At 39.8% G+C, this 27,947-nt stretch overlaps 1 protein-coding gene across 1 annotated transcript; it reads right to left on the bottom strand.

The window, feature by feature from the left end:
• Positions 1–1,856: 1,856 nt before the first annotated feature.
• LOC141808869 (uncharacterized) lies at positions 1,857–27,858 on the bottom strand. The gene is made up of 12 exons (XM_074695624.1): positions 27,548–27,858; positions 19,897–20,012; positions 18,090–18,294; positions 17,725–17,837; positions 17,264–17,333; positions 16,583–16,615; positions 14,939–15,031; positions 12,498–12,524; positions 11,891–11,911; positions 7,737–7,853; positions 4,802–4,861; positions 1,857–4,694 (listed from the first exon to the last, which is right to left on the bottom strand). The coding sequence occupies exons 1-12, from the start codon at positions 27,609–27,611 to the stop codon at positions 4,666–4,668; spliced, it is 948 nt and encodes a 315-aa protein (XP_074551725.1). The 5' UTR covers positions 27,612–27,858; the 3' UTR covers positions 1,857–4,665.
• Positions 27,859–27,947: the final 89 nt, after the last annotated feature.

The following is a 27,947-nucleotide window of genomic DNA, read 5'->3' on the forward strand; positions in this document are numbered from 1 at the left end:
TGATCACAGCCTCCTATTAAAAAGTCTGCTTAATCAAAAACTCTAAGTAAAAAGAAAAAAATCTTACATCAAACTATTTCACTGTAGAAATTAGCTGAGGGTAACATATTCCGAGCTCCAGCCAAATTGCTTCCGTATAATAACCAGCCATACTTACAGACTTCTGCATGAGAAAGAGCTTCATTAAATGTTCCAGCATTAAATCCAAAGAGCATTTTTCAGGAGTGGAAAGTTAGAAAGTAAAACTCTTCAAGTATTCTGCCTTTGAACAATTTGGGTGTTTTTTTTATAGCTCACCCTGAGCTCTTATTACGCAGATTTCTCCATCTCCACCACATTTAAAAGGGAAATTAATCTGATTTATTACACTCCACTGATTTGTCAGATGGGTGTGGGGATCACGAGTTTGTGAATTATGAGCAGTTTAGCCCAAAGTTTTAGTTCTCCTCTCAACTTCTGAAAACTTCAAAATAACAAAGAAAAGAGATTTTGTAGAAAGAGAACAAATGTTTTTCTTTTTTCCGTTTTTCTCTGAATCTTGATAACTTTCCAGTGCAGCTGAGTGTCAGAAGAGCAGCATGACCCCCTGATTGGCTATTTTCTTTCCCAGAGGCAGTACTTTCACGTGCTTTGTATTATTTATCTGGTATGCCCCATGTCTGTTAGATTCATGCCTCTCTTTGCATCTTTCTCTTTCATCCTATAGACATACAGAGATGTATGAAGAAATGAAAGGAAAAGTAGAGAAGGGATGAGGAAATCTGCTTTAAGGGACAAGACGTGTTCCTCTGAAGTGTTACATGAAGTTATGTCTGTGATGACAGCATCAAGTGTTCACTGCTTAATCAGCTGTCAGTCAACTTAAGCACCTGCGTCTACACACATGCACTATATTCAATCTAAATGAACTCATCTGTTTCCCCCTCTGTCTGCAGTTTTGGTTTGAACCGTATGGACCAATTTACTGATTTGTCTCATTATTCAATTGATCAACCCTGTTAGTTCTCCTGAACCCCAACTTTGGGCTCCAAAAATTCCTGTAGGATGAAAATACTCGGTTGCCACGGATGCCTCTGTGATCTACATCGTTAACCACTATAATTTGAGTTGATCAATAACTTGACCCTATGGAACCATTCTTTATTACAATACCTCCAATATGTGATGTCGTTTTATGATTCACTGGAAAATCTGAGCTTTTATCTGATTATACGAGCTGCTAGCATCTTTGATCTATGACACTTCATGATTACAATCCTCTTCCAGACACCGACTGAGTTTTATTATCTCTCCCATCAAAGAAAACTTTGTCTGACTGAATTGGAGCTCCATCATGGAATCCATATCAAAGCCCTCAGAGCGCTTTCTGCTGCAGTTTAATTAAGCTGTTTGTAGCGAGTTAGAGAGTACAGACTTCTGGCTATGGAATGAATATGAAGGGATAGAGAGTATGAACAGGTTCTCATATTTTACCTCTGAGAGCCTCAGGTGTGTTTTCATGCGTCTGTCACCATAAATCATTGACCACGCTGAGAATGTGTGTGTGAGTGTGTGTGTGTTTGTGTGAGCCCTCCTCTATAAATACCTTACATTTCATTCATTTCAGGTCATGTCGTATAAAGCCTGTTTCTGTTTTTATTAGAGGAGCAGACAGCTGCACAAACATCCCGTGCAGGTGTATTTCTATGAATGGAGAAGGTTACAGAAAGCGTGTATTTTACTGTCATAAAAGAAAATAATTCAGTCATAACTTTTGGACAGTCACCTAAGGTTACTTCATCCCTGGTGTCATAAAAACGCTCTGGCACAAACACCAGACAGAGATATGTTGCAGTAAAAGAAAAAAACAACAACAGTCAATCTCCCACGAAAACTGTTTAATTGACTCCTCAAACATTATTTACACAATTCCAGGAGAACAACACAATGCCAGATGACAAAAATGAAGAAGACAACACAAAAACACAGAACATTTAAATAAAAAGGAAGAATCACTAGTCTAAATCAAACATGAGTTGTCTAAATATGTTTAATGAATCAAGACGTGTACAGGATAGGAAAGTGCTTCTCCTGTAGAGATTGTGGTAGTAAAATCACCTGCTTTTTCCAATGCTTGTTTCCTTTGTCGACATTGTTCTCTATTTACCTTTCTGTCATAAGGCAGAACTGGTTTGGCGCAATTATTGATGCCATAGTATTATCTGAAATGCACATCATAGGACCCAGAGAGTCTTCAATTTCCTTGTTTTACATTCTGGTCTGGATGCTGTGCTCCAACTATTTGTGTTCACAAGGAATCTGACTGTCTGGGACCACAGTGTGCAAAAACAAAAGTAGTCCTTACTCTATTCTCTCTGAGGATGTGCTGTTTCAGTCTACGAATCAGTCTCAGTTAGGTTTCCGAATGTGCACTGCGGTACAGCAGAGTGCTTTTATTTTGAAGGGCTGTGTGATTTGAAGGCAGCATTGGCTCTATGAAAGCTTGTACTTATATTTAACAGATATTTTGTGCATTACAACTAGCAAGAGCATATAGAGAGGGAATTTGAACACACTTCCTGCTTGGTCCCGATGTGTCAAGAGAAACTCAGTCTATCACAGATAACAGGATAAGAAGGCAGATCCTGCGACCAGCCCACAGTTCATACAGTAGAATTAGTCGATATGTGACATCACAGACTATTAATATTTCTCAGCTTGTGGCTAGGCTGTTAGCAACAGTCTCTGTCCTGTATTGCAGCTATATGGCGCTTTACAAGTAACACACTTTACATGAACTGCAGCACAATGCGACACTCTATGACCCTATTTGAAAGATTAAAGGGGGCAGAGCAAGTACAAAACTGCAAGGCAACAAAAAGACATTCAGAAGTTTATATTATTTTGTGCTACAGCTGCAGAAAAACAAACAAAAAAAACATGTTGAGTTTGTTTTTTTTCTTCTCTCTAAATGCAGTAGCGCTGCTTCTGAGGCATTTCACAATAATATTCACAAAATACCACAGCAAACAAGTTGACTTGACTATCTGTGACAGCTCTGAGGCACCACTGCTAAATGTAAAACTGCTATAAAAAATCACGGGAGAAAGGAGATTGATATAAGAATTAAAACACTAAGACAGCAACTGGCTTGCTCAAATAAAGACACTCAATGAGGAAAGTTTAGAGTTGAAATAATGGATTTGGAATGCATTATTGGTTATTATAAAAGTACTAAATAAAACAGCACACTGGCCCACTGTGAACACATATACAGCAGCTGTCACATTCATGTAACAGTTTCACATAGATGAGCAAAAGGTGAGGCTCTTAAACCACCAACATGATTATTTATGAGCGGATTAAAATCATACATTCCTCAAATTTCTCACTGATATATACTTTTAATTACATTCATCTACTATTTTGCCTGTTTTCACTTTCAGTGTCCCAGCTCTCTTTGTGTCTGTCGATTGTTCAAGCCAGGCTGTGTCAGTGAAAGGCACTAGAGAGGAGAAAGTACTGCATCACATCTAGACTGACACACACACTACATCAGAACATGGTCTATTACATTATTACAGGATCTCTTTTTGAGCTTGGTTAACAATCCAAAAAAAGTTGGACCACACTTCAACTCAGTGAATTTCACAAAGTCTTCAACATCTTTCGAGAACATATTTGTGTGAGTTTGTTCTTGACAGGGTTTTCATCTTAAATTATTGCAGATTTCACAGATTGAATGCAGTGACTGAGGAGAAGTGTCGGCCTCCAAACAGGTTTTAAAATACGCCCCTTCACCGATTAAGAAGGACACACACAAGAATACACACGCACATACAGCGACATCAGTGGTCCGCTAAAAGAACATTGGACCATGTAACTGCAACCCCATAATCCTCAGATTATAAGCCCATACAATTTTCAAGAGTCCACAGAGAGACAGTGGTAGTTATTTGAGCCCCCTGTTTTCCATTTACCCTGTGCTGTCGACGATTATAATGGAAAAGAAAACAATTAGTTTGACATGTTTCACTTTAAGTGTCTGGTCTCCAGGAGGCTTTTCAAATCAAATGGGCGGCTCATGGAATGACGGAGTGAGTAGAAAAGAAGAAAGAAGTCATTTAAAGAGTTCATTACAAAGTATTTGTCACTGGTTTATATTCACACTGAGTTACTAGAAATCTATAGTAGCCATACGAATAAAATAAAAAAAGATATTTCCATAATTAAGCCATCTTATGGTCATACTTAGTTTGAGATTTAATCTCTTTAATGTCCCCTCTTTTTAAAAAACAACTCGATTTGGTTAAGTTTGACCAATTATTTGATAAATTTCTATATCATCACAATAATTAAATCCCTTAGTTTCACATATTTCTTCTGCCTTTTTAGTTCTTGTCCCCGACATTTTTTCAAACACATAAAAAGGAACACATGTACACTTTTTCTCAGGAACACTCATCCAGACACATGTACACACATCAAAAACAGACAAAACACACACCCACACTTTTTCTCTCACACACACACACATACACACACACACACACACACACACACACACACACAGCCCTACTGTGGGGCCTCACAGTAATTTAGCTCCACACACAATAGAGCTGAACAGTGAGATTGCCACTCTGCTTGCCATTGGTTGTTCCAGGCGGTCATGTGATCGTTGCTGGTCTAAGAGGAGTTCAGCAGGTTGCTAAGTACTACAGAGAGGAGAATAAACACAATGTAAAGGTCGTGACACCGCGCAGCACTGAGTGTGTTTGATTTTTGTTTTTTAAAATGCACTTAGCGTGTTCCCGCGTCTTACCCTGGGGATCTGACTGGGCCTCGGCTGCGTCGGCTTTGCGTGCGGCTTCTGGATCTGCTTCTGATCACAGACATGGGAAAAGTCACACAGATGCAAAGGCACAGAAAAGAAAACGTAGCAGGGATGTCAGTTTGGATTTCATGAGCTTTTAATTAGCCGAGCATAAATTAAAAGTGTGACATCATTAGGTATGACAGTGATGGCTCCCTGGGGGACTCTGCAACCGCTAATACTTCTCAGCTCTAATTGCTCATTATCACAACCACGAAAAGGTGTTAGATTTCTTTCTGGTATTAAACCTCAAAAGTACTTGTTTTTGAGCTGTCAGGCGTTTTTTTTTTCCACTGTCAGGGGAGCAGTGTGAGACTGTCGAGCCAATTTGTATGTCTTAAGCATATTTAAATTCATGAATCCTGCTTTGGCCGACTCAGAAATCTGCTGGGGAAATGAGCATTTGTTTTTTAGAAAGTCACATTTAAACATCTTTAACTAAATGAACAGATGTTAATACAAACATTTTCTTGACTTTTGCCCCACATTGCTCAAGCTGAGTGGCCTTTTGTGGCTGTTGACAGTAAATTAAAAATGTGCTGAATTCCCAGTATTGGTACACAGGGTGTGACTGTTTGAGCTGACCGTAATTGACACCTCCTTCTGGAGAGTTAAGTGGAGTTTTCTTTGTCTCAAGGTAAGGCAGTTGACCTTCAAATAAAGCAGTTCATACATAGATGTGGCAGTTACCTGACTGAGAGTCTCAGAATTTGCTTTTCTAGGTCAACATTCAGCAGATTCTTCCTCTGACAGAGGATTTGAACGCCTGATTGGGGTTGGAGTGAACTAAACAGCTTTGAGTTTGTATGAAACAGGCTCTACAGCTTTAATTTCAAAGCTCATACTTGTTTGCACTTAAATAACAAACACAATTTTAAAACAAACTTAACAGAAAACTGCACTGGACATTTTTTTAAGAATCTGTAGGACTTTCTTGTTTCAAAGCTGAAACCCAGTCTGATATTCAGGGTTGAGTCCAGAATGACACAGGCCAGTACCTGGCTTTTTTTTTAGAGGTGGTAACGTTAACGTGTACACTGTCACACACATATAACATGTTAGCCTTTCTGTCTCCACTAATCACTTCCAAATTGACAGCTTATATCAGGGTTTCATACTGATGTTACAGTTGTATATGTATGTTTTTTAAGTTGAGAAAATAACGGAATGGATGATAATCACACAAATAGAAAAAACTGATAGAAAAATAGGGAAGAACTGACAATTTAAGCTACTAGAAGCCTGCTACCACATCTAAATCTGGAAACATTGGTGTTAAAAAAAAAAAGCCAAAGAAGAAGTGTACAGCAGTTCCCTGTAGAGCTGGGTATTGCTAAAAACCTCACGATTCGATTTGATTTTGATTCTTTAGGTTGCAATTCGATATCGATTTGATTTGATATTGATTTAAAAGCATTGATGATCGATTTTCATGCCCCATGTGAACACAGGTGGTGTCAGCTTACCTTTTGGAGCAATAAAACAACCAAACCAAACGACAGACTTTAAAAATGAAGGATCTGGCTTTATGCTTCTGCTGCTACTTTGGCTGCCATTTTTTTGTTGCTTGGTCTCTCGTGGCCCTGAATTGGGCAAGGCAATGTTTCAATGCATGGATTCATCGATATTTTTACCCACCCCTAGTTCCCTGGGTGTCCACTTGAGGATGGCTACTGAAGTCAAAGAAAACCCTTAAAGTTCCATTTTCAGAGCAGAAAAACCCAATGGTGAGGTTTTTACTAGGGGTGAGTATTGGCAAGAACCTCCCGATATGATACGTATCACGATGTATCATGATAACACACTATTGAGATGTATTGCAGTATTTGATTGAAAACAACTTTTCTATCTAATTGTTTTTGAAACACTGAAAGTCAATGCAATGTTACATACAAATATGAAAACATAACGTGTATCAAGTTTGTCACTATAACTACTGTGACATTAAACTAATATTGCAAAAACCTAGTGGTTGAAAGACGTGGTCAGTTGGTGAAACTGATAAATGTCACTTGGTGTAACCAATGTTACTGATACAAAAAATCTGATATTATTAAAAAAAGTTACTACAAATATGATTTTATCAGTCTACTGCAATGTAAAAATCAAACTTACAATGATTTTAAACCAACTGACCCAAAAAATAGAGAGAAAAAAATGATGTCAACGGCTTCAAAACCAACATCATCAAGTTGAGGAATAAAATACTTTTGAACTTTGAGATTATATTTACAATACTGTTTATGGGCAACATACAGCAGAGTAGAGCCTCCATTGCCATCTACCTCAATGGAGGTGTGGAGGCCCCATTCAAGTTCTAACTTGGCTAAAAAATGAATTTTTTGTTTTTACAAATATATCGATATTAGGAGTTGAAAGATTGATATTGTATCAGAGGTCAAAGTATCACGATAAATCGCTGTATTGATGTTTTTTCAGACCTCTAGTTTTTACATCACATGCCTTAAAATAATGTAAAGACAAATTCTGGAATTTGTCTAATAATGACCAAGGCTGGCTTGGTTGACAGGTGGGGACACTGTAGCCAACTGAAATCCCACCTCACCTCTACCTCTTTGCCTGTTTATAGTTAAACTGAAAGTTGGGTTGAGTCAGCATTCACATTATGGAGAAACCAACGTGTGACATCACAGATACCACCCCTGCTCTCTATGGTCTCAAACAGCCAATTAAGGTTTAAGGAATTTGGTAGAGCAAATCAGGTTTCTAGTGTCAGCCCAATCTACTCCCTGGAAACACTTGTGGTGGTGTCAGGCCTTATTGATTGCAGTTTATATTATTGAGTGGGGTGTGCCATTCAGCCACCAGGCTTAATCGGCCCCCCACATATTTTGGTGAGTTATTAAGACAGCGTGATAATTACCCTGTCTGTTTTTGAAGCACAGCATCTTCTTCTGGTAAGTGATGTACGCAGCGACTCCTCCCACTGCAGCAATTACCACTGCACTGAGGATGCCTGCTAAAGAGCTGGATCCAGACTCTGTGGAGCAAAAAACACACCCAAAAAAGATCAGTGACACCTGTGCAGCAAGCATAGCCAGATTACATCTGTGTAATTTAAGACTCATTCCGTGGACGTTACTGAGGGATATTTTTCAGTGTAAGACTCGCTTAATGAGACTGTCGTGTTCAGTGTCACAACTGGATGCCATTTTGCAGCTGAAATAATGAGTGGCAGCACAGCGGCGAGGCTCAATGGCATGACATTATGGATGCACCAAGTGTGTGTGTTTGTGTGTGTGTGTGTTTGAGGAAAAGAAGCAGAGCGACGGATAAGCACATCTTGCTCAAGCACTTTCTGATCCTCTTCCTCTCGCCTCTCCTATAATTTAGTCCTGAAAAGCATTCAATCACAGCATATATCTGTCTGCACCTGTAACCCAGTTACTATGACAACATGGATCTGCATAGTTTTCATGCTGTGTCATATCAGACAGCACAGCCCTCTCATAGCCTATTAAAGATAGAGCAAACAGAAACACTCACGCAGCCCTCCCTGCCATGTTTACTGTCACCAATCCTGATGAAATAATCGAGTATAACAAGCATCTTATAGAATAATTCACTGTTATAATGTCACATAAAGAGGTGTTATTGGAAAACAGCATGCCAATTACTTTAATCGTGAGTAAATTGGTGTTATTTGTGCAACTTTTGGTGTTTTTCTCCAGATGATTGAACAGTAAACAAGTTTAGTTGGAGTGACTACAGCAGATTTATTTCTAAGCTCTGCTCTTCTTCTTACTGATCTAAGACAGACTTCACAAAAGTTTTAATCCAGACAATCTGGTTTTCCAAAATCCACATCCAGGATCCGGTAATCTATGTAACTGCTCTACTTTTGTCCTGATTTACAAAGGTACAACCGGTTAGAGTCAGCCTGGTACAGATACAGGCTTCGAGGATTACCAAAGGAGGATTACCGGTGCTCCTAATAAGACTTCCTGTGACAAACTTTATCCACAGGAGACACTGAAGTCTCCACAAAATGAAAATTATTCAGAGCTGCTCAAAGCTAAATATTTTACAGTTCATATTTCCAGAAATTTGGAGGTTTACAATGTGTAACAGGAGTTTCAATTCTTTAACAACCCTTGAGTTTTCTCAATTACTGTGTCAATTAAGGATGAGGAATCAGGTGCAACATATGAACCAAACAGATGCCAAATGATCAGCATTGTTGAAAATAATGAAATAACATCAGAAAAAATCAAAACTAAGTCAGTGTTTTCATCTAAGCTAGAGTAAAAACTAACTTGTTATACTTCACATAGGCCAGCTTATCCCAACAAGTCAACAAATAATCAATAATAATCAATGGTTAACTTCACAAAGTACTTTTTTCCCATCCAATCAACACGTTGTACTTTTGGCTTGTAATAGTTGGAGTTGAGATGTTTATCTGGATGTGTTTGACGATTGTATCATTTGATATAAGCTGAATGAATGAATTTGTCTGCTAAGTTTTAGGTTGTTGCGGTGTACTTCATGTAGTTAGGAGCAAAGTGACATTTTGTGTAAAATCTCTCACTGTCCTCACTTACAACTGAGTATAAAGCAATAAAAAGCAAAGCAACACTCTACAGATTTATAGCCTGAGACACAGCTCTATTGAGGTTCTCTTGCCATCAGTTGTGTGGGAAAATGAGTTAAGGTAAGTATTTTTGATTTATTTAATGTTGAGATCACATGATTCAAATATTAGCCTATTGCTGTGACTGAAAATCCACGTCAACAACACGGGTGCCTGGACATGTGCATCACTTTTGAGTGTCCTCTGGTAACATTTCCATTGTGTCGCAGTGTGTTTGGAGCATATTTTTCAAAATTCTGCGCACGTGTTGTCAAATTGATGAAGATGTTTTCTCAATGTGCTTGTGTTTTGTCTTTTTGCATGTGTTTTCTTAAGCTGTAGCACTGTGAGCTCTCAGGACCACCGTACTGAGATCATCTGGAATGCAGCAAAGTCATTTAGATACTGCTCAAAGTTTTGAAGAGCAGAAACTGGATATTTGACTCAGGGAACCCCAAAAGATTCATTATCAAATAAATAAAAACAACATTATGAAATAAATACCATTTTGATAAATAACAGACAGATATATAAGATGGCCATTAAATTGTAAAATACTGCAATATAATTATGAAATATGTTTTATTATTCTTTAATATAGAGATATCAAAATAAACTATTTCATAATGATTATTTTAACAATTTTATACTTTTTTAAAATAATGACTATTTATTCATTTTACAAGCCTTTATAAATAAATAAAAAGTTTTTTACAGAGTAATTTGTTTTTATTTCATAATGTCCTTCTCCACAATAGCTTTTTTATTTCATAATGTCTTTTTTCAGCATAATGGCTGTTTTAATTTGTTCAATTTTGATTTTTTTGGGAGGAATACATATTGATTTGGATTGAAGGAAAAAAATTCTAAGCTCATTTCATTAACTTTTGTTATTCCTTTCTTCCCCCAACAACCTGATAAGAAGATTTTATCTGACTGGACAGCTGAAACTAGCTCAAATAATTGTTGAACAGAAAATGTAAATTAGAAAGGAGGCACATGTAGATAGACATGTAAAATAGAACATGCTTTATGAATGCATCAGTTTGTTGTAAGGGCATCAATGATTAGATGATATAGGAAATGAAGGCAAAATGCAAATCAAACTGAGCTTAGTTTTCTGAATTTACTTCAGATGATTTTCTCAGTAGACAAAATTTGCTAACTAAATTTGATTGAATTATTATTATTATTTTTTGATAAATATACAAGTAAAAAAGTAAAGACTGTGCTTCAAACTAAAAGAATGTTTAAAACTTTTCTTTACGTTCTCAGTTACACATCTCATAAAAACCAAGTCCTTCATTGCCCTTGCGGTGGCTTCAGTCAACACAGATTAATAATGGCAGGATATTCTGAGGTGATAATGGAGAGACGGGCAGAAGACAGGATTCTGGGGTTGAACAGATGAGTCAGCAAAGTAGGTACAAGGGTACAATAAATCCAGGGATAAAAGGAGATGAAGGCAGTCAAAAACACAGGAGTGGCATGAGTCAGAGTGACTCAAGAAAAAATCCCAAAAAACGTGAATGAGTCACTGACATTAATTTGATTGAAACAAGACTTTGTAGTGAGTCAGTTTAAGGAAGCAAAGGTTGGGGCCGACAGGTGAGAACATGTATACTGCACACACATGCAAAGCAGCCAACATGGAGACACCAGTTTGTCTGGTCCCAAACAAACTGACGGAAAAGTAACACCACGGGTCGACGGAAACAAGAGCTATGGGAACCATTTGTGGTCAGCAGCCACAACCCTTATCACCTGACTGTTTGCTACACACCTGAGATCAGAGGTCAGAGGTCAGGGGGCAAAACTGTAACAGTAGACTGTCAAAGTGTCAAGATTTATGTTCTTGTTTGATTTGTTTAAAATGTGCCTTATCAGGATTAGCCTTAATTAGTGTTTGAGCTAAAATCAGCTTGAAGACATTCCAAGAACGTTGTAAACAACCCACAATTAGAAGGAAATGCCACTTCCTGTCATTATAAAGACGATAACATCAAATAAACACACTGAACCAGCATTTAAACTGCATTTAAACAAACAGAGACGAACGGATAACCACTAAAAGTGGGAAAAAGTGAGAGGAATAATGATACTGGTTTTCCTATATCTTTAGCCAGCCATCCTTATAATCCAGTCTCACATTTTCAAACCTGTGACTTTGGCCTTTTACTAAATTGGTTGTGCTTCCAGTTACTCTCATGCCCACTTCCTGCCTTTGCTACAACTTGTAATTTTCAAAACTATGTAAATACCCCTAAAGGATTTGAAGCAATGAGAAAAGGAGAATGTCAAGCAGCAGCTGCAGCGGCTTCACACCTGTCGCTTTGCATGACACAAGAAAATAAGGGAGTGCTTATGTTGCAGGTGTGTTTGGAGGAACATATGGGAGGGTGGCTTAATGTGTCCAAAACAGAGAAAAAAGCAGGAGAACTCACCTTGGCCATCAGGTTTGTCTACTGTAAAGAACAGAGAAGACAAAATGAAGTTAGTAACGTGAAACCAAACTGCTTACAAACTGGTTTAACAGTCATGCCTTGGAGTAAAAGCGGAAACATGTGTGGAATGGCCGTGGGGCTGAGAAGTGATATGAATTTAAAATCTATACGAGTTGGAGTCTTCATTCTGACACGTGCAAATGTTTATCTAAACAGGCACTAACACGCAGCTGTCATGCTGTTGTATCTTTTTCCTCTGCTTGAGGATTGGGAACGGAAGTTGGTCCCATTGTGGAGGAGCTTTAAGAGCCGGTTCTTCCAACAGATGCAGTGGACTACACATGGGAATTCAGTGTAAAATACTCCTGAAAGAGTTATTTTCAGACATCATTAAACTTCAACAATAAGAAAGAGCCTTTCCTGCTTACTAATGTATCCTGTTTTTATTGTCAGGACCATACTAGTAATATCCTGTGTGTTTCAAAGCTCTATGTTCTCTACCACTGCTGCATCTGAATGGGATTTGGACTACAGATGGTGTTGTGTTATTATTATTTTTCCTCTTTTGACACAAATAGCAATCATGTAAGCACAAATAAAGCCTTACCATCTCCTGTGGCTCCGGCAGCATGTGCTAAAAAAAAAGAGGGAAAAAGAGAAGCATGTGAATAACGGAGGCCTTTCAGGTTCAGGTTTTAATGGGTTAATGATGCATGTGAGGCACTTAGAGAAAAAAAAAGGGCAAAGAAGAAGAAGAACGAGATTATTTTCTTTGTAGTACTTTATACCTTTGAGGCATTACAGGTCTTGAGTTTCTGTCCCAACCAGTCTGTAGACATCTACTCACGTGACAGAATAAAAATGTGCTAAAATGTGCTTCTAGTTGAGTTATAGTGGCATTTTTATAAGTTGAGAGGTGACGATAAGTATCCTCTGTATCCCACTCTCTTTGTCTTGATCAATATGCAAACAGCCCCATTATCTCGTTCTGCCTGTCTGTATTTGCCCGTGACATCACGACTACCTGCTCCAACTTGACAAAGCCGCTAATCACGGAGCGCTTGAGAAGAGCGTCTTTCACCGGATTATAATGATTATGCCAGACCTACATGAATCAGCTTTTACATCGAGAATAAAGGGCGAGCGCCGCGAGAAGCTGCTCCAGGAAAATCAGGCTTTAAGCGTTGCTGTCAAATTGCTTTGTAGCTGGTGATTAGACTTTCTAAACTGGGGAGGCGAAACAAGTCAATTTGGTATCTTGTCATGGGAACCCAGCTCATTTAATTAGAACTGCATTCTTGCAGTGCAGATGGGTCTTGTGCAACTAATCATATGGTAGCTGTGAAACATTGTAGTTTTGATGTTTGACTACAGCAAGTACATGACACGGGCTGTCTCATGGCTTTGTGTCATTACTGAGGCTGTGCTAATGCTGCATCGTTAGAGAAAAGCCAGCGGTGGCATAAACAGGAAGTTTCAAATTAGCCACGGGGTAACATATTGTGTCTAAGACTTTCACATGGCAAAAAACTGAAATCTTATCAAGTGTTTTTGTCGTCCTTTCAGTAGAAAATGTCTTTTTAGACTTGATATGAGCTGCATTCACCTGACCAGTCCAGAAAAATGTTTTATTTCAAGCTAATTTAACGTATAATTGGTAGTTTGATTTAGATACACTTTTTGTTATACTGGTTAAAATGATCTATCACTGGCCTGCCCTGCCCCTGACTCAATGCGTGGTGTAAAGGTTCACACTCAGCAGAAGAATGGCAGAGAAACTACCCATACCCTCATAACTGGTAACCGCTCCTCCAGCTACACAGAGCAAGAAAAGAAAGACGAAGGCTGAAAAGGCCCAAACTAGAAAGAAATTGGACAAAGCCAAGGCGAAAACAAGAGTCAACGTTGGCCCGATGAGGTACTTGGCTCTGGGCTGTAGTCTGGATCAGTGTCTAATAAACTCTCACCACAGGGGCTCTGACAAGCAAAACAAAAAAAGTGTGATACTGAGTAAGTCCTTGAGAAAATGTACATGTACTATTTGTATTATAGCTTTACTCCTGATATCGTGTCACAGGTAGAAGTGGATGATGCTAGCATGACAGATGGGAGTGCTAACAAAAGTCACGTTTGTTTATTTGTTTTCAGCTTTAAGTTTTAACGTTTTGGTGTTTCCTTACCTCGAAATGAGACATGACTCAACGTAGTGCAAACATAAAATGATGTGCTGAGTCTGTCTTTCAGTCATTTACAATCATAGTTGCGTATAAGCAGCGCTTGTGCGCGTGAGCAGGGGCATTGCTTTGGAGGAGCTCCAAGAGGAGGGGGAGGAGGGGCTAGGTGGAGTCCTGACGAAATGCTACATTCAAATTCATGCTACTTTTTCAGGACTGCCAACCCTGCCTTTAAGTACAAAAATGAGGTCTGAATTGCTTATAACATGTATAAAAAACAGTTGAACAAGAGAAAAGTTACTTGTATTAAGAAATTATTCTAGTTTCAAGCTATTTTTGAGCAAATTTGTCTTGTTCCATTGGCAGATTTTCTTACCTATAGCAAGCAATTCAGACCTCATTTTTGTTTTTAAATAACTTGAAACAAGACATTTTTTCTGGACTGATAAGTTGAATGTGGCTCATATCAAGTATAACAAGGCAATTTTTACTTAAAATAAGACAAAAGCACTTGATAAGATTCTGTTTTTTTACTTTTTTACTAATAGGGCCAAATATTTTTACTAGTGAACTCTGTTTAGGATGATGAATATTCCAATACTACCTTAAATGTGCAAAACCCACTGTATTATATAAATAATGATATTTCTTAGACTTGAGATTGAGTTGACTCCTTAGTTTTTCAAATGACAAACCTGATTTTTACAGGTTCATACAGCTCTAAAGCTGCTAAAATAAAGTCAGGATGATGGTAAAACTTGGTAAAATATTGCTAAAACTGTTTTTTTTTTTTAACCACCGTGTTGTTTTGTGCATCCTCATCTACTCAGGAGAATCTAAGGTTGCCAAGCAATCATTAGGAGAAAATACTAACGCCCAGGATCCAGACTGCGGCTCTTTCCTGGCTGTGCTGGATTCTCCACTGCTGGTCCTTCTTCCAGAGCATCTTCCAAGTTGAATCCTGGATCTGAGAAAAAAAAAGATATCATCAGTGACAGAAATACAATATCCATCCCTGCAGGGAAATTCTCTTTTCAACGTCCCACCCAAGAGGGATATCTTCCAGATGTTCACCTTCAACATGTCGACTTTCCAACACAGTACACAACTCCGTCCCAAGCTATTTAATATCAAACTCATATCTATCATCAGGGAATCCCACCCTGTACTTCAGTCCCTCATGTCTCTGAGAGAATACCCTGCAGAGACGTCCCAGATGAGGATGCTGAAACTCGACCTGCTCCATGGGTGTGACAGTGATCCTGTGAACCAGCTCTGACTTAGATTAAAGGATATCATCTGTCCTGAACAATACCTTACCCTGAATCTAGATTCATCGGGGGAAAACCCAAGTGACTTTATACAGCATGTGTGAGTCAGAGCACAAAACAGTTGGAGGCTGGGCAGGGCGAGGTAGCATCCCTGAATTATTCTACAGCTGAAGGAACCTCGGAGGTGTAATCAGTCAGGGACCTGTTCTCTTAAAGAAAAACCCTGGCTCTCACTCATGATGAGTTAGTATTGGGCTTAAACTATAAAAGAACATTTGCCATGGGGAGGTGTATTAATTACAAGAAGTAAAACTGCATTTCAAGCCAAGTTTCACTTCAGATACTCTAATTTTCTTTCTAATTAACATCACTTGTAGTCTGGTCTAGAGCTGCTTTCACTGCAGATGTATTCCTTCTTTCTTCTACTTTTATTTGTTGTGTTCTTTTATTTCCAACACCTTCTCTTTTCCTTTATATCTTTCCTTTTCACATAACCTTTTCTTCCATCTATTTAATAACTTAATTCCTCCTGTTACATCCATGAGGGAACTCTCCACTGTCAGGTATCACATGAAGAAAACCCATAGCTCTGATTTCCTTCAACAGCCTTCCTAAGGGAGTCGTGCTCCTCAAAAGAAAAGAACATCTGCTTTCTATTCAGAAATTAGGGAGTTGCAAAAAAATGATACATGATATCTATAAAAGCAAGACGTGTATAATTGAAAAAGGCCGCTCTGACATGAGTTACTTCACGAGGCATTCCTGGAGTCAAAAATGACGCAGCAGCTCTCTAACACCTTCAGATGTATTGTAACAGGTTTACAGTTCAAGCAAAACTCAAAGCAGATATATTCAACCAACCCAGTTTATAGCGCTCCAGCTCCAGTACACTCGCTCTGAGCGTGCTCAGTGGGTTTTTTTCATTAAGGTCTTGAAATGCGGCCATGCAGGACTTCCACTTCAGCAAAGCATGAATTAAAGAGGCCAGTGTGTGTTTGTTGATCCAATGTTACTGCAGCAACCGAGCAAATAAGATTCAGCCTTATTATTATGAATGCTCCAGAAAGAAGAAAAGGGCTCCTGAGTCATATGGATAAGCAATTGTTATTGTTGCCTTTTAGTAATTTGTTTAACTGAAGAAACACCTGGCTCCATAAAGGGTGGGGTTTCTGTGTTGTGGTTCAGTAATTTGTTCCATCACCCATAAATTAAAGAAAACAAAGTTTTAAAGAAAACATTTTTTTTACCTGCATTCACCTCAGGTGCCACATTCGGTTTAACTGTGGGAAGATACAAAGAGAAAATGAACGGTTGGTGACAAACATACAAATGTGAAAAGCGAGGGTGGGAACTTTGCTGCGGCTCTAATCTGTTGCTGGGATCTAAAACGCAGAAAAGGTGTCTCGTTGCGAAATCGCGTCTGTTTTCTCAATTCAGCGCTTCATAAAAGAACCAAACATAATGTGTGTTTAAAGGTATCGCATAATTTCAGGGTTTTTATTGTGGCTTAGGGAGCCTGTTGCTACCACAACACCCCATGACACGATAATTGGACAGAATGTGCCAGAAGAAAGGTGCAGAGCATACATTTTTCAAAACAAGTTTGTACAGTTTCCACATGTAAAAGACACGCATGACAAAGACATGAGCTCATTTACAGAGAACATGTGTTGCACTTTCTCTTCTCATACGATACCGCGCAATAAAAATAAACACACCGACAAGGTTCCCCTTATTTAAAATGTCTAAGCATGTAGCGGTTCATAAATTCTTGCCCAAGGTCTCAGCGCTTGGGGTCGTGGAGAGGTGAATTCTGCATGTACAAAAACTACATGTTAATTCTTGCTTTTATGAATGAATGGGATCCTTTTCTGTCTGAATTTTACTGACAGCACATGAAAAAGCAAACCATAACTCTGTATGCTCACTTGTTGGGACTGGGACCACTGGATCACTTGGTTCTTCCTCACTGTCTTCTGCATCTGGATCTGCAGCATCCTGTTCAACATGCATCATACAGCAAAGTTGGAGAAAAACATGTCAAGTTTACATAAGCAGAACACGAGTGTTAGCATTAACATATTATTGGAACAGGGAAGTTTATTCAACTGCAGGTTATGTGTCAGAATAACTTGAGTCAAGTACTGTAAATGAAGGGTAAAAGAGTTGATGAAAACTAGGAGTAAATAAAGAGGAATACTCTGAAACACGAGTCAGTTTTGTGTTATGAAGACAAAGTATATAACAATGAAAACATACTTGAAATTTTATGACCGTATGGTATTCTACTTTGAAATTCCACCTCACTTTGACATGTTTTTCTAAAGATTTACAGCCCTCCTATGACTCTGAACACTCATTGGATTTAATGGTTTTATTTCAGACTGACCTTCTTTGGAGAAGGAGTGGTTGTATTAGTTTTGGCAGGTTTATCTTCATCTTCCTCTTTAGATGCTGGCTGCTCAGCCTCTGGTTCCTGAGTCTCAGGGTCAGCTGCAGGCGCTGGTCAAGAAAGGTTTCAGGTTAAGGTTTTTCAGCGGTGCATGTTCATCCCTCATGTTTTCAAAGTGTTGAAAGGACTGTAATGATTTGATTGATTGGAACTTAGCACAACATCTCAGTTAATTTTCTGTGTGCTGTGGATAGCACTGCTAGGGGACGACTGTAAAACTGAAGTTCAAACAAAGCAGCAGCAGTGTTTAATCCCTATTCTAGAACCAGAAAAGCTTTCTGCACAACATTTCTTTGCACCACCTGCTGTTGTCACAGCTGTTTCCTCCTCTGCGTCCGCTGCCACAGTAGTCGTTTCTTCGTCTTCCCCAGCCTCTGTCACAGAGTCAGCATCCTCCTCTGCAGGAGTCACTTCATCTGCTTCAGTGGTGGCTTCAGTGGGCTCAGGGTCATCAGTGGGCTCAGGGTCTTCAGTAGTCTCAGGCTCAGCTTCGGTTGGTGATACCTCCTGTATTAGCACAAGATATAAAATGGTGTTGGATGTGTTTTGAAAAATAATACATTTCATGGCTTTAGTTAAGGGAGCTCTTTATGAAAGATGGCGCTAACTTAATTTTGGGTATCTGTTGGCAATTAGCATTCTGTTTCTAGGGTTAAGTCAGGAAAAGGATAAAGATGCAGAGAAGATATATTACCACGGACTGTATAATTAGACGTAGTCTCCCTGATGTCACCCGTCTGTTTCTGAAATTGATTTTTAAAGCAGATCGGCTATCACGGCCATATTGGAGGTGGCAAGGGCTTTGAGTACAACTATAGAGCACCTGTCAGTCATGTGACCTGAGCGGTGCCTCTGATTGGATGAGCTCGCAATCTTAACATAGTCCAAAGTGCCGAGGTAGAAAAAAATTCACCACCCGTACAGTGTGTGCTGATAGTGAAATTTGCGATTGAGACAGGAGACGTTTTTTTTTTTTTTTTAAACCAGGCTGAAAATAGGTGAATTTCTGCTGTGTGTTGGTGACTTCCAGTACTTCTTGTACTTGCAGAGCCAGACTCAAGCTGACTCGAGAAACAGCAGGTTTTAGCACTTCTGCGTTGTCTCATATTCTTAGACTGGAGGTTGCTGCTTGTCTATTACAAGTGGGGTGCACCGATCACAATTTTCTGGCCGATTACTAGTCATTGATCTTTAAAAAGCCTGACCTGACTTTATTGATATTGGGCCAATACCAATCTTTAATTTCTATTTTTTATTTTTTATAACTGCCAGCATTTACTTTAATGTTTCAATCTTATCTTATTGAAAATCATTGAACAATACCTGTGAAACAATAAAATCGTTATGTTTTAAATAAAAAACCAATAAAGTGTCATAAGTTTTAGGTCTCAGAGCAAAAAGCAACAAAGGCTTGCTGTCAGCCCTTCCCAGAGGTATATAATATCAGTTTCATTTGTAAGGATGGGCCGATCACCGATCCCCCAAAATTAAGGAAATCGGCAAAGATTGATCGATGCATGTCTAACAAGCTAAAATTCAGGTCACATGAGGATTTACAACTAGATTTTTACCAGACTTGTAATGGCCTTCAAAATCTTGAGTTCCACAGTAGTTGGAGATTACTTAAAGGCACAGCTACCCAAAAATGCTAAAATATTCCAAGTAGCCAAGAGCCAGTAGACCCCCTACAAGTTTTAATAGGGTCAAAGTCTTGTAGTTGTGCTTCAGACTTTAAAAGCTAAGAGTTTAAAAAAATTAAAAACGAGCCTTTTTGTCTTATAAACATTGTACGACAGCTCATAGATAGACCATAGCTGCTAAGCTTGCTCTTGAAGCTTGGATTCCTCAGTCTACTGAATGAGGACATACACTGAAGTCCTGTCAGAAAGATTAGATAGACAGCAGAACAGCCCACAGCTATTTCACCATATTATGAATAATGTGCTTATCTTTTATTGGATTTGTATGAAACAGGAACTTGTCATTGGTCTTCAATGAAATCTAAACATTGTAACAGATTTCAGGAATGAAAAATGGGATCTCAGCATAAACTAAAGCATTATTTTGACAAACGAATCAAAAACTGAACAAATGGCTCCCATTTCTCACCTCAGACGAGTGCTCATGTTCCTCTTCAGCTGCAGCTTCTTCCTCGTACTCTGTCGGTGCCTCTTCGGGGGTCGATTCAGTGGTCTCAAGGGCCTCCGCTGTTGGCTCTGCATCATCTAAACAGAGATGTGTGAAAAGGGGAAGGAAGAGAATAATGAAAGAAAAGTTCACACTTCAGGGAGATATCAATTTCAAACAGCAGGAAAAAAAATAAAGGGCTGTCCTGAAAGTCTGCTGCTTCAGTAAACATCAAACATCTGACAGAAGCCTGTGTGACTGTGAATTTCTTTGTAAAAGAAGAAAGGACACGGACATGGCAACCCAAATCAATGTCAGCGTTTCAAAGGGAATACTCCTGCTTTGAAGGAATGCTTCATGACAACAGCCTTTAAATTCAACATATTCACTGAATTTTTGTTTCAGGTATGAGCAGTAACTCTGAATTAAATAGTGACAATAGAATACAGGAGTGGTGGTAATTATTGTAACTACGGTAATTTACAACCCTAATCCATCTGTTAACCATTCAAAACCATTAAAATCAACTGTCAGAACAGTCGTTACAATGCTGTGGATTCAACGCATTCTCTGACATGACTATCACACACACACACACACACACACACACACACACACACACACACACACACATGAACCCCACCCTGTTCTGATTGCTGCCTGATGTTAGCGCTCCAGCCCCAACTGTACGACTGACACACCGATAAGGTCTGACCTCCCCCCAAAATCATATGCGGTCTCGACCCCAGCGACGGCATAGCAACTGAGTGCTAATGAGAAAATACAAAGCGTGTGTGCCGGTCAGTGCGTGTGTATGGTGTCGGTGTGTGTTTGAGCTGGTGCTGTGACATTCCCCCCTCACATGTGAGAAGCTGAAACAGCAAACTGTGCCCTGGCTTGATCATTTTCTGCAGTGCTGATTTCAGCAGCACCCTGATGCTGGTCCATCTGGGCAGCAGCACGACCTTTCAAAATAAAAGCAGTAATGAGCAATATGGCTGCGCAGAAATTTCTCTAAATGATGTGTTTCACTTCCTGTGACTGAAAGTCTTATTAGGATGGGTTGAAAAAGTAAAGAAGAAATCTTCAGGGAGGCAGACATGCTCTTGTGTACGTTCTTTTCTCAGCCCAGTCAGGACAGATGGCTGTCTACTAACCAGTCTGGTAGTGCTCATGGTTTCTGCTTGCAAAAATACTTTTTTTTTTCTTGCTTTTGCTGCCAGGTGCTTTCACATTTGTGGATTAGCTTATGACCCAACCTCCCTCCTAAGAGCCATTACATAACTTCTGTGGGAATTTGGCTCAGAATGATCAAAAACTGACTGACTGATGATTGACAAAGACTAAGGAATGAAGACATACCAGAAAGTTTTAACAGTTTACTGCTGGGTGTCCCAACTGTCTTCCTTACTATTTTCAAAAGAAAATTATCGTCTTTTTTTAACTCATTGCCAATCGGGAGCTGTACGATTGCCAAGTGAGATCATATCAGAGTCAGCGAAGCCTGCAGGGAGAGCGGCACGAACACATCTCAACTATTTCCATCACAGAGTGGATTCTCTGGAGGTGAGCGTGCACCAATGGCAACCTGGCTCCCTGAACACTCACACTCTCACGCACACACACACACACACACACACACACACACACACACACACACACACACACACACACACACACACACACACACACAAGCATAAAATTCATACCAGATATGAAGAAAAATTATACACACACATTTTTTTTGGCGCAAGGGAAATGGCCAAACACACACCACATGCACTCGTTCACATGACACGGCAGAAAAAACACAAGCTCTCTTTGTTTCTCTGAATCCATGTTTTTCCAGTAAGTGACACTGTATTAAACAGCAACCGACTCAGGGCTCCATGTACAGCAGGGCTGCATGTCTGAATACATGTATGAGCAGGTGTGCTGTATGTGGGTGGATGTTTGTGTTACACCAGGCTTCCTTTGAGGCAGTCTTGATCAAAATGTGCAGAGATAGAAGAGTTGAACATAGTTTAGATGCATTGATTTCAAAGTCTTACAACTTTACAGAACAGAACAGAAAAGCTACAACCAGAGCATGTTTACCCCAAAAAGGCAGAAAAATAAATAAAATAATTGAGTTTCTTGAGAAATTTTTGGTAAGATAGCCTCCAAGACTTAAATGTGATTAAAGGAAGATTACAAATTAAAGTTCAAGTAAAAATCAGGACAGTGTTTTAAGTAAAATGTCAAACATCCGCTGACATTTACACAGATCTGTTTGTGTGTGTGTGATTGAGCGTGTGTGTATACATTTTTGTTTATGTTCTCATTAACAGTAAATGTGGGCACATTTCCTCCTGGCATTACGCTTACATACACGTGTGTTAGGCATGTGGCTCTCACATAACTCCTGTGGGTACATGTGTGTGTGTATCTACATGTGTGTTTGTGTGCACGACAAAGAGAGAAAGGTACACTGCCCACCGTACACACACACACACACATACACACTCTTTCTCCTGCCACTCTATAGAACATTCTGTTCCCATCTATCAGTTTGCCACTTCCTGCTCTAACTACCTCTACTACCCTCCCATAAACCCCCCACCCCCCTGCACACACACCCATCAACACAAGTACACACATGTGCACACACACACATACATGCATATGCACAGCCTTGTAAAAGTACCTTCTCTCCCCCTCCTCAGTCCAAACATACAAACAACCACATGTTCACGCGCACGTAAAGTTCTTGTGCACATTCCCTTTCACATAATAAGTAAGCTGTGTTCTGTTTTGTGTTAGCGTAAGTAGTGAAACAATTTGTTGCACATCCAAGACTTTCTCTCCCTTCTTCTTCTTCTCTTTTTCTTCTTTCTTGTCTTTGAGCTTGACTCCCCCCTTTCCTCTCCCTTCCTTCTCCCCCCCCAAAACTCTTTACTCCCTTTGTTTCTCTGCCACTGCTCTCCCTTGAGGCTGATGAGTCATATGAGTGTCTCTGACATGGACGCACGCGATTCTATGGGACTGTACAGGATGAGCAGTTAAACTGCAAAAGGGTCCCCCACAGGAAAACTCTTAAGTTAAACCAGTTGACACTTATGGGAATGCATCATACTGAGAGTTGTGTTGGTTCTTTAAAGAAAAACCTCAGTGGTTTGACAGATAAAAACATTCACTGACCACATTATTAGTTATTCCTTCACAAAGGTTCAGATAGCCAACTTATACCAGAATTTCATAAGAAGAGTTGATTCAGCAATTACAGCTGAAGTGTTGGTTTTGCACTAGCATTGAAATGTGTTTTTAATATTCTTCCCCCTTCGTGTTTAGAAAAAGGGTGTGGGCAACACAATAAAATACAGTCCACTTCAAGAACCATGAAACTACAACCTCAATTGCTCGACTTTATCTTAACAAAGGTGTCATTCAAACTGATAATAGTTATCTCTGCAAAAGTCGGATTAGAGTATCTGTTTATCTTGAAGAGGTGTAGACAGATGCATATCATAGACTGAGCAGTTTGAGGCATGACCATCCAACAATAATACAAAGCGATGCCAGTCAAAACACAACTAATAACTGAGTCAAAACACTAGCTCAGCTTAGCCCATTAAGTGAAAACAGGATAAAACCACTGACTTTGCATTAGCATTCAGACCAAAACTAGAGTAAAACTGCTAGCATAGCTGTACCTATTGTAAGGAAACAGGTGGGAAATGGCTACCTTAGCATTTTGACTCACAACAATCGAAAGTTACATGCTTGGCTTATCTCACAGAAGGAAACAGGCAGAAACGAGCTTATTTTAGCATACAGAATGAAGCTAATACCAGTTGCGTGGCTTATATCATAGTAAGAAACAGGCAGAAACTAGCTTATTTTAACATACCGAATGAAGCTTATACCAGTTGCTTGGCTTATCTCACAGAAGGAAACAGGCAGAAACGAGCTTATTTTAGCATACAGAATGAAGCTAATACCAGTTGCGTGGCTTATATCATAGTAAGAAACAGGCAGAAAGTAGCTTATTTTAACATACCGAATGAAGCTTATACCAGTTGCTTGGCTTATCTCACGGAAGGAAACAGGCAGAAACTAGCTTATTTTAACATACAGAATAAGGCTAATATCAGTTGCTTGGCTTTGAGATTAGGAAAAAAGGAAAACCAGAGAGTTTAAACAGGTATAAACTACCGAGTAACATTACACATTAGAACACAGCCTAATGACAGGGAGAAGCTACTACCTTAGTTTGGCAAAAAAAAAAAGAACCAAGGGAAGCCCCTGGCCTAGCAGATACATTTCAACTTTGTTAGCTTATCATGAAACGAACCAAAGTCTGTTAGCTAACATTAGCAGATCAAAACTTAAAGACCTACCTTAACATTTTCTTAAAGCACCATAAAAACCAGCTTGGTAGCACCTCCTTATTCTAAACGTTAGGTCTCATTTAAGGTGTTACAGTTTGTTTTATGCCAATATATTTCTTGGCAAGGTAAAGACACCTCTTGTAGTCTTGGCGTCACACTGAGTTACTTGCCTGGGCCAGGAAAACAGTCCAGTGAGTAAGACTTATACAAACCACAAATTGTTTTAACACGTTCTCTCCCTACAAGCTTCAGAATTGAGAACGTTTGAGCTATAGAGGTGCTGATGGGTGATTTTTTTTTCCACAAAGCTATGCAAGCTGTTTCCTACTGTTTTCATTTATTTTGCTAGGCTACGCTAAAATAACTAGCCATCTCAGTGGTTACACTCTTTCCGCGCTACTGTGTAAAATGATGCCAACAAGCGTTTCTCCGAGCAAAGCAATGGACAAAATGTCTAACTCTGGAGTTAATCATTCCTCTAGATGCGTGGGCAAAAATCACAGGGATACATGTACATGTGCATGTTCCTACAAATTTACTGACTGAGCAAACTTGAGGTGAATTTGTAACTTTAAGATGACTGTCCTGATGGGTGTCATGATAATGAACACAGACTGAAAGTGCCAAACTAAAAGGGAATTACTACATTTTATTTCTGTGTGTTTAACTGAATTCACTTCCAAAGGGTTTCATCAAAATGAACATTAATATTCATTTTCCTCTTTGAGCAAGCAGACTTTGAAAAATCATGTCATATCAAATCAAGTTAGTTAATTATATGGCATCAGATCACATCAGAAAGTATCTTTGGGCTATTTTCACACAGAGCAGGTGTTGCCTGTTTGTTTTAATGTGTCATGAAGTCTCATTTGTACCTTTAATGAATAAATGAGCCTTTTGGGATTCAAACGGACTCTTTCTGCAAGTTGCATCACGTTGCAAAGCTTCATGACAACTAGCAATAGAGCATGATAATGAGATAAAACTTTACATAAACCATTTTTCACACTTGAATGTTTTGGTCCTTACTGCAGGTGTGGCTGTTTGGATTATAAGGGTGACATTTGATAGAACGGTTTGATTTGACGCCTGATAACACTTCACTTTGAGAACGAAGTTTGTTCTTTCTTTTCTACCACAATCACATTCTGTTTTGGGAATCACAAAAGGACAGAGAAGTAAATCACTTCACTTTTAGTCAATGTCCTTCATTTTTGCAGATTACAAAAAGTGGAGTCAGAAACATTGTGACCAAAAGCAGATGAACTTTATTTTTTTTTGTGTCCTTTGGTTCCTGTCGTGAGATTGCATGAATGAGTCATAGTGCATGTACATGCAAGTGTGTGTAACGGATAACCAAGCCTTTCCCTGTAACATTAAACCAGACGACTCTGTGTGTGTATGTGTGTTAGTCAGGTGATATAACAGCATCTCTATCACACATTGTTCTGTCAGGTATGGTTCTATTGTTGGTTTGTAGGACAGAAAGTGCCGTGTTTACGCCAACCATGCACACCTTAAAACTGTCCCCATAGGTGCAGAGGGGGGAGACTGTGTGTGTATGTGTGTGTATGCGAGTTTCACTTATCAACCACAAGTGTGATTTATGTGATAGGAGTTGAAGGTGTAAACAGAGACAAGTCTCCACACACACACACACCTGGCACACATCACACAACTCTTGTTGCTTTTGTCTTCCCGTATCGCTGAAGTGCACACACACTCACACACATTAATAAAGCATTCCTTACACTCCCACATGCTCTGTACATTAAAGTAAGGCCCTACTCCCACTCTCTGAAACACAGATGCGGTGGGCCCAGAGGAGGAAAAAAGGCACTGAAGTTAGTTGTGTTGTTGGGTGTCGACTACAGCTGGAGCTGGGTCTGGTTACGGAGACACTCCCCATCCTTCACTTCCTTGACTTACACACTCTATACGTGATTCTGACACTGTCCAGTGCATGATCTTCTCAAGCCTAACTATCAACTGTTGGCATGCAAACTTGCATGCAAGCACACACACACACGCCCTTTGAGATTTCCTGCCTGACCATCATCCACTGGGCTTAGAGCAAGGTTACAGTTCAGCAATAAAAGGGGAAATGTGTGTGTGTGTGTGTGTGTGTGGGAACGAGAAGAAAAAGAAGGGAACCCATGTGTGTGAGTGTGTGTGTATAAGTGTGAGGGGGTGTTTCCTTTGTCGTTGTTAATCTGGTAATAAAAAAGTGAACCGGTAGAGTGAGATTATCCCGCTCATCGCACCAACGTCCAACTGAAAGTTTGTTTGCATAAAGATGTCTGTTTCCCTGCCTCTCTGTGCACGTCTTTGTTTCTCCTGCTGCTTCACTTTTATCTCTGTTCATCTCTACTTTTCTCATGCATGCGCACATTTCTTTCTTTTTTTTCTCCTCCAAATCTTTACAGTCTATCCGTCTGAGTTTTACTGCTCGTTTGAACAAAGTGAAATCATTGCATGAGCCGCAGGGAAGGGCAGGGGCCCATGGGCCAGCTGAGGAAGAAGAAGAAGAAGAATGAGAAGGAAGAGGAAGAGAAGAAAACAGAGAATAAAGAGGTCTGAAGACGCAAAGACATAAAGAAATAACTGCAGATGCAGAAGATGATCGGAAAGAAGTGTGACAGAAAAAAGGAGAAAAAAGGAGGGAAATGTACTTATGTAAGAACAATGGGTTCACCACACCCTTTGTTGGCCAAAACTCATGTCCAAAAAGATATGGCCACATCACATGACACACCTACTGTATTTCAATCATCATGTCTGGGCTTCAGATCCATGAACAATTACAGCACGGATGAAGAGCGCAGAGCTGCTTTTATGCGTTCAGTCAGAGCAGATTGAAATGAGCAGACCATAGCTAAAGGTGAGTGAGATTGACATGAGAGGGAGGCAGACAGACGGGCAATTACACTCATAGACACAGACATGTATGGATGAGTAATTTAAGGAAGACTGGCAGAGGAAGAGGAGAGACAGAGGGAGAGGGGGAGGAAGAAGAGAGCCAGGGGCACATGATATGATTTGACTATAAGAGAGCAGACAGACAGACAGACAGACTGGCAGACAGACAGACGGACAATCAAGCAGACAATCAGACAGACAGTCAGATAAAGGGATAGATGGATGAATTGATAGAAAGAGAGATATAGAGATACACAGACAGATCTGTCGTGCATGCAGACGAGCAAAACCAATCTGCCTTGAACAGCAGACTGGGCTGAATTAATTGAAGAATAAATCATTACCTTGTGCCTTGGCGCTCGCGGCCAGCAGGCTTCCTAATAGCAGAATCCACAGGTATGACATCATGGGAACACGGTGTTCTGGCTGCGACTGAACCGGGGCTCACAGTACCTTGCCTTGGCTTTTAACCGGACAATTAACCTTCCTGTGGGTTTCAGGTAGATCAGGGAGGGCGTGTGCGTCGGTGTGCCGGTGCGTTCTTGCGCGTCGTATCAGAACCCTATGGCGTCTCCAAGGTGCTCAGATGCTTGGCTCAGCGCGCGCCGCCGCGGATCCGATGCCCTTCCTTTTGTCTGGATTGGAAGAGAGAGGTCCAGTCTTTATTAAGGTGGGCGGGGCCCCTCTCCCAGGCAAGCAGAGAGGGCTGTGGATGCATTACTTCTCTCAATAGTTGGCAGTGTG

The sequence above is a fragment of the Halichoeres trimaculatus genome, unplaced genomic scaffold (genome assembly GCF_033239565.1).
Source record: "Halichoeres trimaculatus isolate MK-OKI-2021-1 unplaced genomic scaffold, fHalTri1.1 fHalTri1_scaffold_19, whole genome shotgun sequence".
Taxonomy (NCBI): domain Eukaryota; kingdom Metazoa; phylum Chordata; class Actinopteri; order Labriformes; family Labridae; genus Halichoeres; species Halichoeres trimaculatus.

Coding starts and splice junctions, on each gene's coding strand:
- LOC141808869 (XM_074695624.1), bottom strand. CDS start 27,611: ATGATGTCATACCTGTGGATTCTGCTATTAGGAAGCCTGCTGGCCGCG. Junction 7,854..11,890: donor AGACAAACCTGATGGCCAAG/GTGAGTTCTCCT, acceptor TTTGCTCCACAG/AGTCTGGATCCAGCTCTTTA. Junction 4,695..4,801: donor GGCCCAGTCAGATCCCCAGG/GTAAGACGCGGG, acceptor TCCTCTCTGTAG/TACTTAGCAACCTGCTGAAC.